This window comes from Artemia sp. Qi Xiang Cuo, chromosome 1 (genome assembly GCF_049724085.1).
Source record: "Artemia sp. Qi Xiang Cuo chromosome 1, ASM4972408v1, whole genome shotgun sequence".
NCBI classification, from domain to species: Eukaryota; Metazoa; Arthropoda; class Branchiopoda; order Anostraca; family Artemiidae; genus Artemia; species Artemia sp. Qi Xiang Cuo.
In genome coordinates, this window is record NC_142794.1 from 105,648,126 (window position 1) to 105,663,575 (window position 15,450).

The 15,450-nt window shown below is 37.9% G+C and overlaps 1 protein-coding gene across 2 annotated transcripts in view; it reads right to left on the bottom strand.

The window, feature by feature from the left end:
• Positions 1 to 15,450, bottom strand: part of Pi3K92E (phosphatidylinositol 3-kinase 92E) — a 273,282-nt gene that overhangs the window by 48,180 nt on the left and 209,652 nt on the right. For both annotated transcript variants that reach the window (XM_089088449.1, XM_089088440.1), the window contains 2 exons: positions 2,579 to 2,810; positions 1,740 to 1,855 (listed from right to left, as the gene is read on the bottom strand). In XM_089088449.1, the coding sequence (XP_088944575.1) occupies positions 1,740 to 1,855; positions 2,579 to 2,810 (348 nt within the window). The remainder of the gene's footprint in view (positions 1 to 1,739; positions 1,856 to 2,578; positions 2,811 to 15,450) is intronic.

The window sequence follows — 15,450 nt, forward strand, 5'->3', positions numbered from 1 at the left end:
TTAATAATTAATTTTAATCTGTTTTAATCTACATTTCTAGAATCTTTTTTTTTTTTTTTTTTTTCTTAAATAATTTCTGAGACCACACTGGCCAATCATGTTAAAACGCAAAACTTAAAATAAAAACACAAAACTAAATTTGGACGACCCTTTCTCAGTAACGGTGAAAGGGTAACTCACCGTTCACCGTTACTGAGAAAGGGTCGTCCAATTTTAGTTTTGTATTTTTATTTTAAGGGTTTTTTTTTTTATCAGTTTTATTCTGCACTGAGGACGGTCAAGCGAAGGTCTTGACCGAAATATTTGCATAATTTTTCTTTTTTTCACTGGCTGTTAATTGTCCTCGTTTTCTTCCTTTCTTCGCGATTTTACGTTTTTTTTTCTGTTCAAGCCAAGATTTATAATTGGTGTGGAAAACATTCTGCTGCAAAAAAGATAAAAAAGTTTAAAGAGGTTGAAACAGGTTTCAAATCAAGGGCCTTGCAGCCTAAAATTAAATTTGATTTTGATAGCTGATAGACTTTTGATGGTAGATAAATGGAGACTTGAATCTATGAGGTGCACACACTTAAATTCTAAGTTCCATTTTCAAAATCACTTCTGCTGCTGAAAAGAAAGAAAGAAATGTGTTTGGAGAGGTATCAATCCCAAGAAGCTTCTTCTTCAATTACAGGGCTTTAAAACCTAGTCATTTTTTTTTAAAGAACCAGGAAATGGGGCTACTAAATTTACTACAAAACATACAACATAGGGCTACAAAAATATTAAATTTAATTACATGTCGTCTAACCGCATATTTCGCATCGCTTCATATTTTGTTGTTTTTTTACTCTGTGTTTGACAGCGTCCTTGTTTTTTCATAAAGTTTTTTTTTTTACACATTCAACACATTAATTCTAAACAGATTAAAAAAGATGGCAAATTATCTATTTCTTTTTTTAGTTGATTGACGCTCTATAAGCTTAATCATTTGTCAAAAGATACTTGTGGAATATCGTCTTGTACATAAAGATGAAGTTTTTTGTCAAAATTGTGTTTCATTTTAAACATGTTTAGTTACTTAGAAAAGGAACTAATCGCTGCAGCCATGTTTGTTCAGCAGTTGGTAATTAAATCTGACGTTTTCAAGTGAAAAAAGATTTTTTGAACTCTCTGAACTTGTCTCTAAAAACAAGTCTCTGACTCCAAACTTTTTGACTGCATCTGTATCCTAATTTGCTTTATTATAATTTTTTTAATGTAGTACTTTCCACTTTACACATATCCAACTCTAACTGCACCTTTGACACTTTTTCTCCAAGTCTATTTAGAACCATCATCAACTTTGATTACATTTCAATTTTCAAACTTCGCACACAATTATGATTTTGGAGTTCCTCTAAATGCATCGCAATTCAGCCTTCTGAATTTCAAGTGACATGTCTTCTAGAGTTGAAGAATTCCAGAAGAAGTCTGTTAGTCATTTGGATGTTAAAATGGTAGGCCAGGTTAGATCTGAACCTGAAGTTTTACATGTAAGATTTGCTTAGCATAAAGTATGAAACCGAACTGTTATGTTTGGACAATATAAACAGATTTGCCTAATAGTTATACCATAGACTGAAAAGAGTAAAGCGATATGATCTTGCAGTAGCTTGATATGTTATTATGAACCATTTATCAAAGGGAAAAAACATTATAATAAGAAAATATAATAAGATAGAAGGAAGCATAGGCTTACAATGGAACTGAGCACTTACGTCTTTACCAGTGGCTAGGCAAGCATAAGGAGTCATACGTAGATCTAGGCCGTGAAGTCGCCACAAGCTGTCCATTAGCTTAATCACTTGCAACGTTAGCATGTCTTGTCTGAGATCTGAAAATGAAAAAAAAAACATTATAAAAGTCTTATTTTAAGTTCTTGAATTGCAGCTACTAACCACCTGCTCTTCTTTGCTGTCCTTTCGCTTCATTTTACCTTTCATCAAGGCCAAAAATCTGCTGAAACAGCCCACGATATTTGCACCACATAGAGAAGGTTACATAGACGAGTTTACAGCACAGAAACGGTTTTAAGAGTTCAAAAGTGGAGATTTTGACGTTAACAACTCGCCTCGCTTTTTATTTTTACAGGGATAGGTAGCGAGAAAAAGTAATAAATCAGTCATTGTTCTCTGAATTAAAAAAAAAGAGAAAATGATAACAGGCAACTTATAGTACTACTACTAACACCTGCTGCAGTACCGATCCACCTGAGACGATCGCAGCAGCACACGATCAGGCTCCACCCCCATCTATTTAGAGCTTCACTATTTAATCCTCATCATGAAGTTGAATATTCTTCTATTCATAAAATATTTTAATATTATTTTAAATTATATTTATTTGATTATTCTTCTTCCTTTTCTTCCTATTGGCTAAAAATCCACCCTCTTTTCAAATGAGCACGACGATAAATAGTTTGATTAGGATCACAGAACTTCACCTCCCCATTGGTAAACAATCACAAAACCTATATTTTTCTTCTGCAAAAAAACGTTGGATATTACGTTATGGGTCAGAAGGGTATAATAACTTAAGGCAGAATCACCGAACTTACCATCGCCATTTTTAAAAATGGCAGCATGTATGTTCAATAAGGCATCCTCAGCCACGGCATCTGGATTTCTCCAGACTAAGCACAAGGGACGCTTCGCCGAGTCCATAATCCGACATTGGTCAGCAAGAAGTTGGCCAAGTGTATAGCCGCTGTTCAGAGGAGAAGTAAAGTTCTGCAGTGACTCCAAGTAGTCTGATTGAGCAATTTGTTCCATCAAAAATTTCAGTCTTTCCTGAATGATAAAAAAAATACGATCATACCAACAAAAAAACAAATGTTTCTAAATGAAAATTGCACAATTTTTACAGAACGTCATTTCTGATCAAAACCATTGAACCCAGAGTGCTTGTTAAGGTGTGTTTGTTAATTCTGGCTTTACATTGTAGGAATGCAAATCTTGTAACCCAAATTACAAAAATCCCTGCAATCAGACAGTATGATGAAATCTAATTTTAGAGTAATATTTGAATGGTTGAAAAACTGAAAGTTTATTGCCCATTCTTACTTGGAAACTCGGGATATTTTACTGAAACACTGACAATTGTTGTAGCTGTACAATTCTACCAATTTGAATGCCCCCTCCCCCCCCCCCCCGAGCTCAAATATATTTTTTGGTATTTACATTGAAAAATACTCCATTTTTGGTATTTCTATTGAATGAAAATTGTCCCTCTTCCTTTTTTGTCCTTCTTTTAGTCTTGTCCTTCTTTAGAGTTGCCCTTCTTTTAGTCTAAACACGATTCTAACCGAAAGGTTCTGTAGTGACTCCAAGTAATCTGATATAGCGATTCGTTCAATCCAAATTTTCTTTGTTACCAGAAAAGGTCAGATGAAAAATATCGTCATGCCAAAAAAGGGGAGACGAGATTTGCTTAAAACTATCATATCAGTGATTTCACATCGCTACAGTTTTTAGTGCTTAAAGTGGATATTAAATATCCTTCTACAGTTTCGCATTAGTTGTTGCCTTTGCTATTAGTCGCAGTCACAAGCAGTCGCAGTCGCTAAAAGTTTGAGTCATGATTAATTGCAGCTACAAGTCCTCACAGTCGCAGTGTTGCAAATCAGCATTGAAGCAGTGACAAAACTGGGAATTAACGTATGAAATGCCATATGCAGGGTTTTATATTCGACAAGAGAAGTGGCCAAGGACAAACTATTAATAAAATGTTGGAAAAAAACAAATTGAAGTAAACACAACAGTAGTCATGAAATAGGCAAAACAAAGTTTGAAATGTTAAGAAGTAAAAGCATACTATTGAAGCATCAGACCCTTTCAATCTCCTTACATCTAACGATCATCATTTTATCAGACTAAATCAACCCCCATCCTTTCTAAAAAAAAAATCTAATCATTTCAACTGTTCCCCTAATTTCCAAAATTTTTTGTTTATTTTGCTTCTTTTGATTCTTTTTTTTGTGCCTATTCAACGAAAACATTTCCTGTGACAGTCCTTTGATATAATGACCATGTACACATACTAGGTAAGCGCTAAGACGGAAACGCTTAACAGGAGTAAGGTAAACTTTTCTTCTTTCCTCACTTTTTAGGGATCTCGTTAAGGTAATTAATCAAAAATACTTTTTACACAAAATAAATTGTTCAAAAAAAGGCAAAGAACTTCATTAAACCAAAAATGAACAAAAATAGAATCAAATAATCTACCAAGCATACAACTACCACAAATCAGTATCAGTAAATAAATGAAACCCAAAATAAACAGAAATTAAAATAAGTCAAACTCGAAACGAGCAGAAATTAATCTGAGTAGGGTTCTAAACCCTATGCTTTCTAAAAGCCAGAATATAATTTGTACTTTACTGAAAAAAATTCAAATTAATTTACTGAAAAAATGTGCATTGTCAGTTTAACATACACATGCTGATATTTATTCCTTAAAATTTTAATTAATTTTTTTTTTCTTAAAGTTATAAAAGTTAAAACCTTAAAAAGAATTTTGTTCATTATAGTAGAAATTATATTCTGGCTTTTAAAAAGCATAGGGTATAGAAACCTACTCAAATTAATTTCTGCTCATTTCGAGTTTGACTTATTTTGATTTCAGTTTGTTTTGGGTTTCATTAATTTATTGATACTGATTTGTGGTAGTTGTATGCTTGGTAGATTAGTTGATTCTATTTTTGTTCATTTTTGGTTTAATAGGGTTCTTTACTTTTTTTTGAAAAACTTGTTTTGTGCAAAAAGTTTGTTGATTAATTTCTGTTCGTTTTATATTGACATAGTCTTTTACAGGGAGAACGACTGAGCCTCTTCCGAAGTCAAACAACCATCCCTTCCATAAAAACCCTTAAAACCCCCTTGCATTAACTTACAACCCTTGACCCTAATCTCTGGGGTTTGTTTCAACCCTAAAAGCCTTGTTATATGACGTTTTGACTATTTGGAATATAATGGCCATGTAAAAATTTCTATTAGACGCATTTCGGGACAATATGACGTACATGTGGGGGTCAGAGGGTAGCTGCTCTCTGATCACTTTGACTCTTAAAAAGAGCACTAGAGTCTCTGATTACCAATCCAATGACCCCCTTTTGAAGCTAATATAACCACACTGTCTATGAAAACCCTTTGTGTTACAAGGATAAAACTCAAAGCCCTTGCGCTGATGGCTGGGGGATTTTTTTTCCTCAGAGACATAATTTCCAGGCCTGGATGATAAGCTTCACAAAATGGCTATATCAAAAATTTTAATTGGAACTGTTTGAGGAATTGATAAGCGAAGAGGGAGACATTTGCCTTCTGATCAATTTCGACTAATAGAAAAGGCACTAGTTCTCTCAATTTCCAATCGAATGGGCCCTTTTTGAAGCTTCTAAGACAAAACTTTCTATAAAAACCTTATATGCCCCAAGACCATAACTTACAACCCTTGTCATGAGGGCTATGGGGGGAGGGTTGTCATCCTCAAAGACATAATTTCCAGACCTTTCAACTACTTTGAACAAAACGGCCATATCAAAATGTTTATCGGAAATGTCTGGGGAAATAATTGGCATTGATGGGGGGGGGGGATATTTCCTCCGATTACTTTCGACTATTGAAAACGGCAATGACCCTATCAATATTCAATCGAAAGAGTCCTTTTTGAAGTTTTTACGACAAAACTTTCTATATGACATTATATGCCCCCAGTAGACCCCGAAGCCGCGCCGAAAAGTTGGCGACGCGCCGCCGAGAAAAAAAAGGTGGCGTGCCGCCGAGCTTGCATCAGCGCGCTGATGCCGCCGCTGATTCTATCGGCGGCGGCGTCACTAATACGCCGCCGTGTTTTTTTTTTTGTTTTTCTCTCTCTCTTTTTTGGTTATCGATATCGATCTCCGGGCTTCAACCGTCATCCCGGCTAATCTGTTTCTTAAAGATAAACACTGACATCTTGGGCTCGCCATGTATATCGGTTCGTAGGAAGGAGAAGAAGAAATTTTTCTTGAAACAAAAATACTACCTTCCACTTTAAAATTCTGTTCATTTTTCTTTCTGATTTTTTCGGATGAAAAGAGGTAGGTAAAAGAGCATTAGGCAATTCAGGATGTTATCATAGGCAGCACAATCGAGCTGCCTAAGTAAAGAACAATGTTGGCACAATGTATTTTTTTTTTCATACCAGGGCAATTCGTATCGAAGGAGTTGTTGTAGAAACTTCGAAAAGGGCTCATTCAATTGGAAATTGGAATAGCTAGTGCCCTTTTTAATAGTCGACAGTGATTGGAAGGCAGCTAACATCCCTTCCACGCCCCCCATTTCCCCAAACACATCCAATCAAAATTTTAAGATAGCCATTTTGTTCAGAGTAACTGATTTCCAAAGAGAAAATATATTTTTTGAGGAGGTTACTCCCCCACAACCCTTAGGGCAAGGGTTTTGTAGTTATGACCTGGGGGTCTATAAGAACGATGTTGGCACAATGTATTATTTATTTATTTTTCCTTTAGACCAGGGCACTTCATATCGAAGAAGTTGTCGTAGATACTTCGAAAAGGGCTCATTCAATTAGAGATTGGAGTGGCTTGTGCTCTTTTAAATAGTCGAAAATGAATGGAAGGCAACTAACACCCCTTCATCGCCCACCATTTCCCGAAACACATCCAATCAAAATTTTGAGAAAGCCATTTTGTTTAACGTAGTTGAAAGTTCTAGAAATTAGGTCTCAGAGGATTACAACCACCCTCACAGCCCTTAGGATAAGGGTTGTAATTTATGCCCTGGGAGCATATAAGGTTTTCATAGAAAGTGTTGTCACAGAAAGTCAAAAAGGGATCATTCGATTGGAAATTGAAAAGCCTAGTGCCCGTTTTAATAATCGAAAGTGATTGGAAGGCTTGACATTTTTATAGTAGAGATCGATGTGGGTATAATGTATCATTTTTTTGTTGTTGTTGTTTAGACCAGGGCACTTCGTATCGAAGGAGTTGTCGTAGGAACTTCGAAAAGGGCTCATTCGATTGAAAATAGAAAGGGCTGATGTCCTTTTTAATAGTCGAAAATGATTGGAGGGAAACTAATCCCCCTCCCACGCCCACCCTCCCATTTTCCTTTATGTTTAAAAAGTAAATGTTGCCTTAAGATTAAATCAAAATGCACTGTGTTAATGCTAATTCCCAATAGGGCATCTCAGCAGTATCCCAAGAACGACTGAGGGTATTATGTTCAAACTTTTGGGGTTTCTTCTGCTCTTAAAATTTGACCAAATCAAAATAGCATAAGTGTATTCAAGCTATCAAAGAAAGTAAACAAATTTTTTTGCGAATATTATCAAGTTTTCCATTTTAGGTCAACTAGAGGAGGTATGAAACTAAATTAAACACTACTATTTGTGTCCAGATTTTTAAAAGGGTCTATGTTTTTAAATTTTGCTGAAAATTTTTTTCCAGCATACAAATAGCAGCGCGAACTATAAATTCTTAAAAAAAACGAAAATATTTAAAGTATTATTTTCTTTTTCCCTGAAAAGACTATGTAAATATAAAACGAACAGAAATTAATTAAAAAACTTTTTCCACAAAATAAGTTTTTCAAAGAAAAGTAAAGAACCCCATTAAAAAAAAAATGAGCAAAATTAAAATCAAATAATCTACCAAGCGTGAAACTACCACAAATCAGCATCGATAAATAAACGAAACCCAAAACGAACAGAAATTACAGAGTCAAACTCAAAACGAGCAGAAATTAACATAAGTTGGGCTCAAAACCCCTATGCCTTCCCAAAGCCAGAACATAATTTGTATTTTACTGAAAAAAATACAAATGAATATGCATTCTCAGTTTAATATAATTATACTGATATTTAGTAATCAAAATGTTAATACTATTTTATTTACAAAACTTATTAAATTAAAAACATTTCTGTATTTTCAGTAAAGTGCAAATTAAGCTCTGGCATTGGCAAAGCATAGGGTTTTGAGCCCAACTTATGTTAATTTCTGCTTGTTTCGAGCTTGACTCGGTTCTTTGTTGTAATTTCTGGTCGTTCTGGGTTTCATTTATTTATCGATGCTGATTTGTGGTAGTTTCACACTTGGTAGATGATCTAGAGCTAGTACAGAAATATATCTATAGAAATGAATTACATTTTTTTGGACAGTTAGCAGAGAACACTGAAGTTGAAGTAGCCTTAAACTTTGACTTGAAACGTTATAACTTGACCACTTCTTTCAGAAAAGAATTTTGGAAGGTTATTCCGTGTTGATAAGAAAAGAGGGTAAAGGTGCAGTTTAGTTCCTCCTGTAGTATAGGACACAGGAGCCCTATGGTAAAGGTGCAGGTTTGTTCTCCCTTATAAAAACAACTTATTTCAGCAGATACAAAGAAGAAGCCCATTTGCGGCATTCTGTGGGACCCCAAGGTCCAATGCTAGCATCAGATCCCGCGAGTGGCAGTTTACGCTCGTCAAGTTCTGGCTGTACCGGCCACAAGTGCCCCAGCTAAACGGCTTTATAGCACGACAGGACTGATAGTGACTACAAAAAGATCAATGGCTCCAGGCAGAGTGAACAAATTCACTTTTGTTCCATCAATTGTAACTGAAGTGATGTAACCCCCTTATTTAAACTTGTTGGTGTTGTTAAGCCATGGTATCTGACTTGTATACAGTGTTTTTTCGTTGTTGATATTTGTTTTGTTTTTTCACTTCCTTTTCGTATGTATTTGATGAACAGGAGATGTTTGAACTTCAAACTTTGAAAGTTATACACACCTTAGCCTAAATAATTAACAAGAAGGAAATGACTAAACACGGGATTGTATATGAACAATGCGATGTTAAACATAAACACAAGTAAGTCAAGTAGTAAGTAAGTCACGTAAGTCATATTGTTCCTGTATGTTTTTAGCCAACCATTTAAAAATCCTTACTAAAATCGAGGTTGAACGTGCTTGGTGAAGTGGAATTTTTATTATTATTTTTAATCGGAAAAATCGGCGCGCCGTGGCGCGCCGCTTGTCTAAAATCGGCGGCGCGCCGCCAAAAAAATTTCGGCGCGCCTGGCGGCGCGCCGCCGTAGATACTAAACCACACATTCGCCACCGTCATGTCGGCGTGGCTTCGAGGACTAGCCCCCAGGGCATAACTTACAACCTTAGCCCTTAGGGCTGTTGGGTGTTGTCATACTCAAATACCTAATTTCCGGACCCTTTAACTAAGTTCAACGAAATGGCTTTATCAAAATGTTGATCGGAAGAGTTTGAGGAAATGATGGGTATGGGGGGCATTCACCCTCCGATCACTGTTGAACTATTAATAAGGGCACTAGCCCTCTCAATTCCTAATTGAATGAGTCCTTTTTGAAGTTTCTACAACAACACTGGCAAAGACCTAATATCCAGAACTTTCAACGACGTTGAATAAAATGTCTATCTCAAAATTTTGTTTAGATGTGTTAGGGGAAGTGGTAGACTTGAAAGGGGGCGTTAGTTGCCCTCCAATCACTTTCGACTATTAAATAGGGCACTAGCGCTTTCAGTTTCCAATCGAATGAGCCGCTTTTGAAGTTTCCACGACTGCGCTTGCTATAAAACCTTATATTCCCACTGGGCATAACTTACAAAACCTTGCGCTGAGGGCTTTGGGGGGAGTGTCATTCTCAAAGACATAATTTCCAGACTTTTCAACTACGTTGAACAAAATGGCTATCACAAAATTTTTATTGGATGTTTTTGGGAAAATGGTGGGCGTGGGAGGGGTGTTAGTTTTCCTCCAATCAATTTTGACTATTAAAAAAGTCACTAGCCCTTCGAAGTTTTTTTTACAATGCTCTAAAAAACCTTACATGCCGCCAGGGCATAACTTACAACCTTGCCCTGAGGGTTGTGGGGTGGGGGGGGGGGTTGATCATCCTCAAAGACATAATATCCAAAACTTTCAACTCCGTTGAAAAAAATGGCTATCTCTAAATTTTGACTGAATGTATTTGGGGAAATGGTGGGCGTGAGAGGGGGGTTAGTTGCCCTCCAATCAGTTTCGACTAGCCTATCAAAAAGTGCACTAGCCCTTGAAATTTCTAATTTAATGAGCCTTTTTCGAAGTTTCTACGACAACATTTTCTATGGAAAACCTTATATGCCCCCAGGGCACAGCTTACAACATTAGCCCTGAGGGCTCTGGGGGAGTGTCATCCTTAAAGACTTAATTTCCAGAATTTTATCTACGTTGAACAAGATGGATATCTAAAAGTGTGGGTTGGATAGGTTTGGGGAATTGGTGAGCTTAAGAGGGGGGCTAGTTGCCTCAATCCCTTCTGACTATTAAAAAGGGCATTAGCCCTTTCAGTTTCCAATCGAATGAGCCCTTTTTAAAGTCTCTACAAAAATACTTTCTGGAGGTTGGCCATTCTCAAAATCATAATTTCCAGAACTTTCAACTACGTTGAACAAAATGGCAATCTAAAAATTTTAATTGAATGTGTTTTGGGAAATGGTGGGCGTGAGAGGGGGGCTGGTTACTCACCATTCACTTTCGAGTATTAAAAAGGACACTAGCCCTTTCAATTTCCAATCAAATGAGCTCTTTTTGAAGTTTCTACGACACTTTCTATAAAAAAAAACCTTAGATGCCCCAGGGTATAACTTACAACCCATGCCCACAAGGGCTCTGAGGGGGTTGTCTTCCTAAAAAACCTAATTTCCAGAACTTTTAACAACGTTGAACGAAATAAATATCTCGAAATTTTTGACTGCGATGTTTGGGGAAATGGTGGACGTGAGAGGGGGGTTAGTTGTCCTCCAATTACTTTCAACTATTAAAAAGGGCGGTAGCCCTTTCAATTTTCAATCGAATGAGCCCTTTTTGAAGTTTTACCACAACGCTTTCTATTAAAAAAAACCTTATATGCCCCCAGGGCATTACTTACAAGCCTGACCCTAAGAGCTGTGGGGGGTGCTTTCATCCTCAAAGACACAATTTTCGGAAATTTCAACTGCGTTGAAAAAAATAGCTATCCCAATATATTGATTGCTTGTGTCTGGGAAAATGGTGGGCGTGATAGGAGGGCTAGTAGCCCTCCAATTGCTTTCGACTATTAAAAAGGCCACTAGCCATCTAAATTTCCAATGGATTGAGCCCTTTTTGATGTTTCTACGACAACGTTTTCAATACAAGGCCTTATATACCCCCAGGGCAGGGTTTACAACTCTTGCCTTGAGGGCTGTGTGTGTGTGTGTGTGAGGGGGAGGGTTGTCATCGCCCAAAAGATCTAATTTCCAAAACTTTCAACTAGGTTGAACAAAATGGCTTTCTAAAAATTTTGATTGTTTGTTTTTGGGGAAAAGGTGTAGTCCAGGAAGGGAACGGTTTGACCGGGAACAAATTGCAATAGAAATGATTCTTTCACTACCCGACTCGAAAAAAATGCGCTGATTCCAAATATGCAAAGTTTGCTCATCTAGCTGTTTCACAAATATGCTTTTTTTTAGGTTGAGGTTGATTTTGAGGAGTTGAAATGTGTGTTTCCATATAAAGGCGTGCAATAACAGAATTGATGTCAAGAATAGGGTATTAGATCACGGTGAGCATGAAAAATAACCTTTATTTGAACGTAAAATTAAAGCTTGCACTTATCTTTTTAGGTTGAACAATGAATATATAGCAAACTACTAAAAATTATGTTTTTGAGGTTGATGTTGATTTTGATGATGTAAAATCAAGAGGCACACTTGTGCCTCTTTAAAGAGGCGACCCACCACAATGTTAAGCGATTTCCAGTCCTAGCGGTCGCAGAGAGACAGAGGTGATCGCATTTTGTAGCCCAAGCTCCAACTAAGAAACTTGCAAAATTTCACCCCCCTCCGACTTTATCTTCATGGGTAAAAGTGGGCTGGAAGTTTCAACCCTCCGACCACATCCCCCCTTTAACTTTGTCTAATTGGGACAACGGTTAAGCTAAAATTAAGAGGTTGCGTTTTCCTGGAGCCCGGGAAATTAACCTCGGAATTTCAGCTCAACCTAATTACTCTTTCCCTGTTTTCCAAAAAGCAAAAATAGCTAAACACTGTTCATTTCTCTTTTTTTATCAGCCATGCCTACAGGCCACAGTCGGAAACGGATCCGGGTGAATGAGGACTCATTCGAAGATGAAATCGTCCTGTTAGGGCCTGTTGCTATTTTCAGACTGAAAAAATTATCCCCCGAATTTACATTTACGAAAAACCTCGTTTTCCTATAAGAGCCCATGTTAATTTTTCCCACCACAGCCCCCCTTTAACGTTGTCCGATCGGGCTGAAATTTAGAGGATAAGCTTTCCTGGGGCTTGGGAGCTTTTCCTCAAAATTTCAGCGCAATCCGATCCTTCCTTCCCTATTTTCCAAAAACCAAATATCAAGTTTTGTGGGGAATTGCTTGCGTCAAAAATAGATACGGGAGACTAAAATAGTAGTTCTGTAATTGTCTCTGTGGTACAATGTTCGTTGTTACCGACTGTCAGGCCGAAGATCCGGGTTCGATTCCCTGTCAGAGAAAATTTTTTATATACTGAATTTAAAGTTTAAAAAAAAAACTCAGTTTCTTTTTTAAATTATTTTAGTCAAGCAATAATAAGTAATAAACTGTACAAAAACGTGCAGAAATTATTTGAAAAAAAACTACTTTTTCTAAAGAGTAAAAGAGGCTGAGTTACAAGGTCGAACCTTAAAACGTACAGGGATTAGGAGGCACAGTTGGGGGGCTGCCACCCCCCAAACCCCCCGCTTTGGCAACCTCTTTTGTTAAGGTTTTTTAAGTCCTGTACCCTGAAATCAATTGGTTGTACCAATACGAATGAAACGGTTTCAATGGCATTTTTTTAATATCTTCTGAGGATTTGGCAATGACTACTCAGTCTGTTACAGTTATAACTACAAACTTGTCTCTGTGCCAGGTAGTGTTATGTACTCAGTGTGATCATGTATGATGGTAAAATAAATGAACCTGAACTGCTAGTTTATTCTGAGCCCTTCTTTTGTTCCCTGTTTTTCTGTTCAAAATTGTTTAAAGTTCATCACAGTATAGCTTGTTATTGGTAAGGGAAAAATCTCCTGAGGAAACGGAAAATAATAATTCTCAGTAGGGTTTTTAATCAAATAAATGCAATAGGGTGTTCTTATGGTAAAAAATTCAAGCAGACTTTGTTTTTGTTGTAAAACAGTTCTTTGCAAGGGCAAAACCGGGGGGCGGTAGCCCTCATCGATAAAAGATGCAATAGTTGTTTTTATGTTAAAAAACTACTGCGGATTTCTTTTGTGTTGCAAACCAGTTCTGCGCAAGACCAAAAGGGGGGAGTGAGGGGGCGGAACTCCCCCAAAATAAATAACCTTAACAACAGAGGCTGCAAAAGCGGGGGGTTTGGGGGCGGCATTCCCCCAACTGTGCCTCCTAATCCCTGTACGCTTTAAGGTTCGACCTTGTAACTCAGCCTCTTTAACTCTTTAGAAAACGTAGTTTTTTTTCAAATAATTCATGATTATGAATTTAATATAAAGGCGTACAACAACGAAATTAATGTCTAAAATAGGGTACTAGATCATCGTGATTATGAAAATCACCTTTATTTGAATGTAAAATTAGAATTTTCATCTAAATATTCCATCAGTTTCATAACCCTTTTGAGACTGACGGGACCTAACAATCCCAGAATGTAAAAATCCCATGATAGATATGAGCCCAAGTGATCCCATTTGTATCAACTCCACACTCAGCTTCGTTTTCGAACAGTGTTCCAGATACGGTGCGACTCCAGTACTGACCTTCGATAAGCCACTTTACTGGGAAGCTCTTACCATTATTGCTGCCGAGACGGATGCAAGTCCTATTAAAAAATATCGTCCTTCGGTTGGGTAGCTTCCACACACTCATGAGTTACATAGGGGCTGTTGGACAGATTATGGAAGGCTCTGGACTTCAAGACACGTTAGAAATAATATATGCGTCAAATGCTGTTTTACAAATCATTTCTGGGAAAGCTTGTTTCAGAGCTATACGAGGACACATACTCACTGACTGGGCACTGAACACACTTCTCTGCACTGAACTTTACAGCACTGAAGATGGCGCTGATTCAGCAGACACGGAAAAAATATTCAGTGCCTCCGACGAGCTTACGGAGTTCTTCACTGTTTATCTTGGTGCATTGGAAGGTCACACAGACATGCGAAGTATAAAGGAAAATCTGTCCCTGGCAGAAGTCGCCAAGAAATTTTCTTCTCTTAAACAGTCACTTTCGGAAAAGTCGCGTACGGCGAAACTGTGGATACAATATATGGAAATTATAGACATACTGAAGAAGTTCATCCGAGCAGAGCGTACGGGGAACTGGGATCTTCACCTTCAGGCAGTTGAAGCTATGTTGCCGTATTTCGCAGCGTCCAACCACTTCCTATATGCGGAGTCTGCCAGGGTGTACCTGCAAAATATGAAACAGCTGGAAACTACAAATCCCGACGTGTTTGACAATTTTCAGAACGGGAGCCATGTTATCCGCAGATCCGAAAAATTTTGGGCGGGCCTGTCGTCAGATCTGGTCAATGAGCAGTTCCTCATGCGCTCGTTGAAAACTAACGGTGGTCTTACAAGGGGAAGCGGCATGAGTGAGTTGCAGAGGCTGACTTGGTTACTCTCAGCACCAACTTGTAGTGCAATTAATTCGTCGATGCAAACTTTTGTTAAGGTCCAATTCGTGACGAGCGAACAGCACAAAGAAGTTAGAGTCGAGGATTGAACGCGACAACCATGACACTAGCAAGCTCCTTTGCTTTCTTGCTGAGAATACCCCTTTCGCAGAAGACCCGAGCTTTCGAAACATTACTTCTGGAGCTACGGCTGATCTAAAAGTCAATATTGACACAACTAGATCCGTCGGACAAGAAATCATAGATACCAAGGCAGGGGAAAACGTCAGTAGTTACAAATTTAAGAATCAGCTGGGACAGTAATCCTTGCTAATAAGGCTGTACCAGTTACTAACAGACAGTCAGTTGCCGTTGATCCAGAATTCAAGTTTCAGCGGCTGGTGACAGATGCTGGAAATAGGGAAGATGATTTGGAGCCATACTTTAAGTATGAATTGTGTTCACCGCCTCCGTCACTTTTTGAAGCAAACGGACTTCCACGAACAGCCGATAAGCCTGCCCTCGCCGATGCGATGTGGCATCTAGTTACAGAGCAGCAGCTGAAAACTGAAGACTTCGTCAAAGATTTCAGTGACAAGCATATAGTTCTCGATGGTGGGGCACTGCTTCAGCGAATTCCTTGGGAAAAAAACTCAACTTATGATAGTATCTGCCAGAAGTACGTTGACTAAATTGCACGGAAATACGGGTTGCAAAGGACGTCGGTGGTCTTCGACGGACACAACCAAGCACCTTCAATCAAAGACATCACCCATTTGA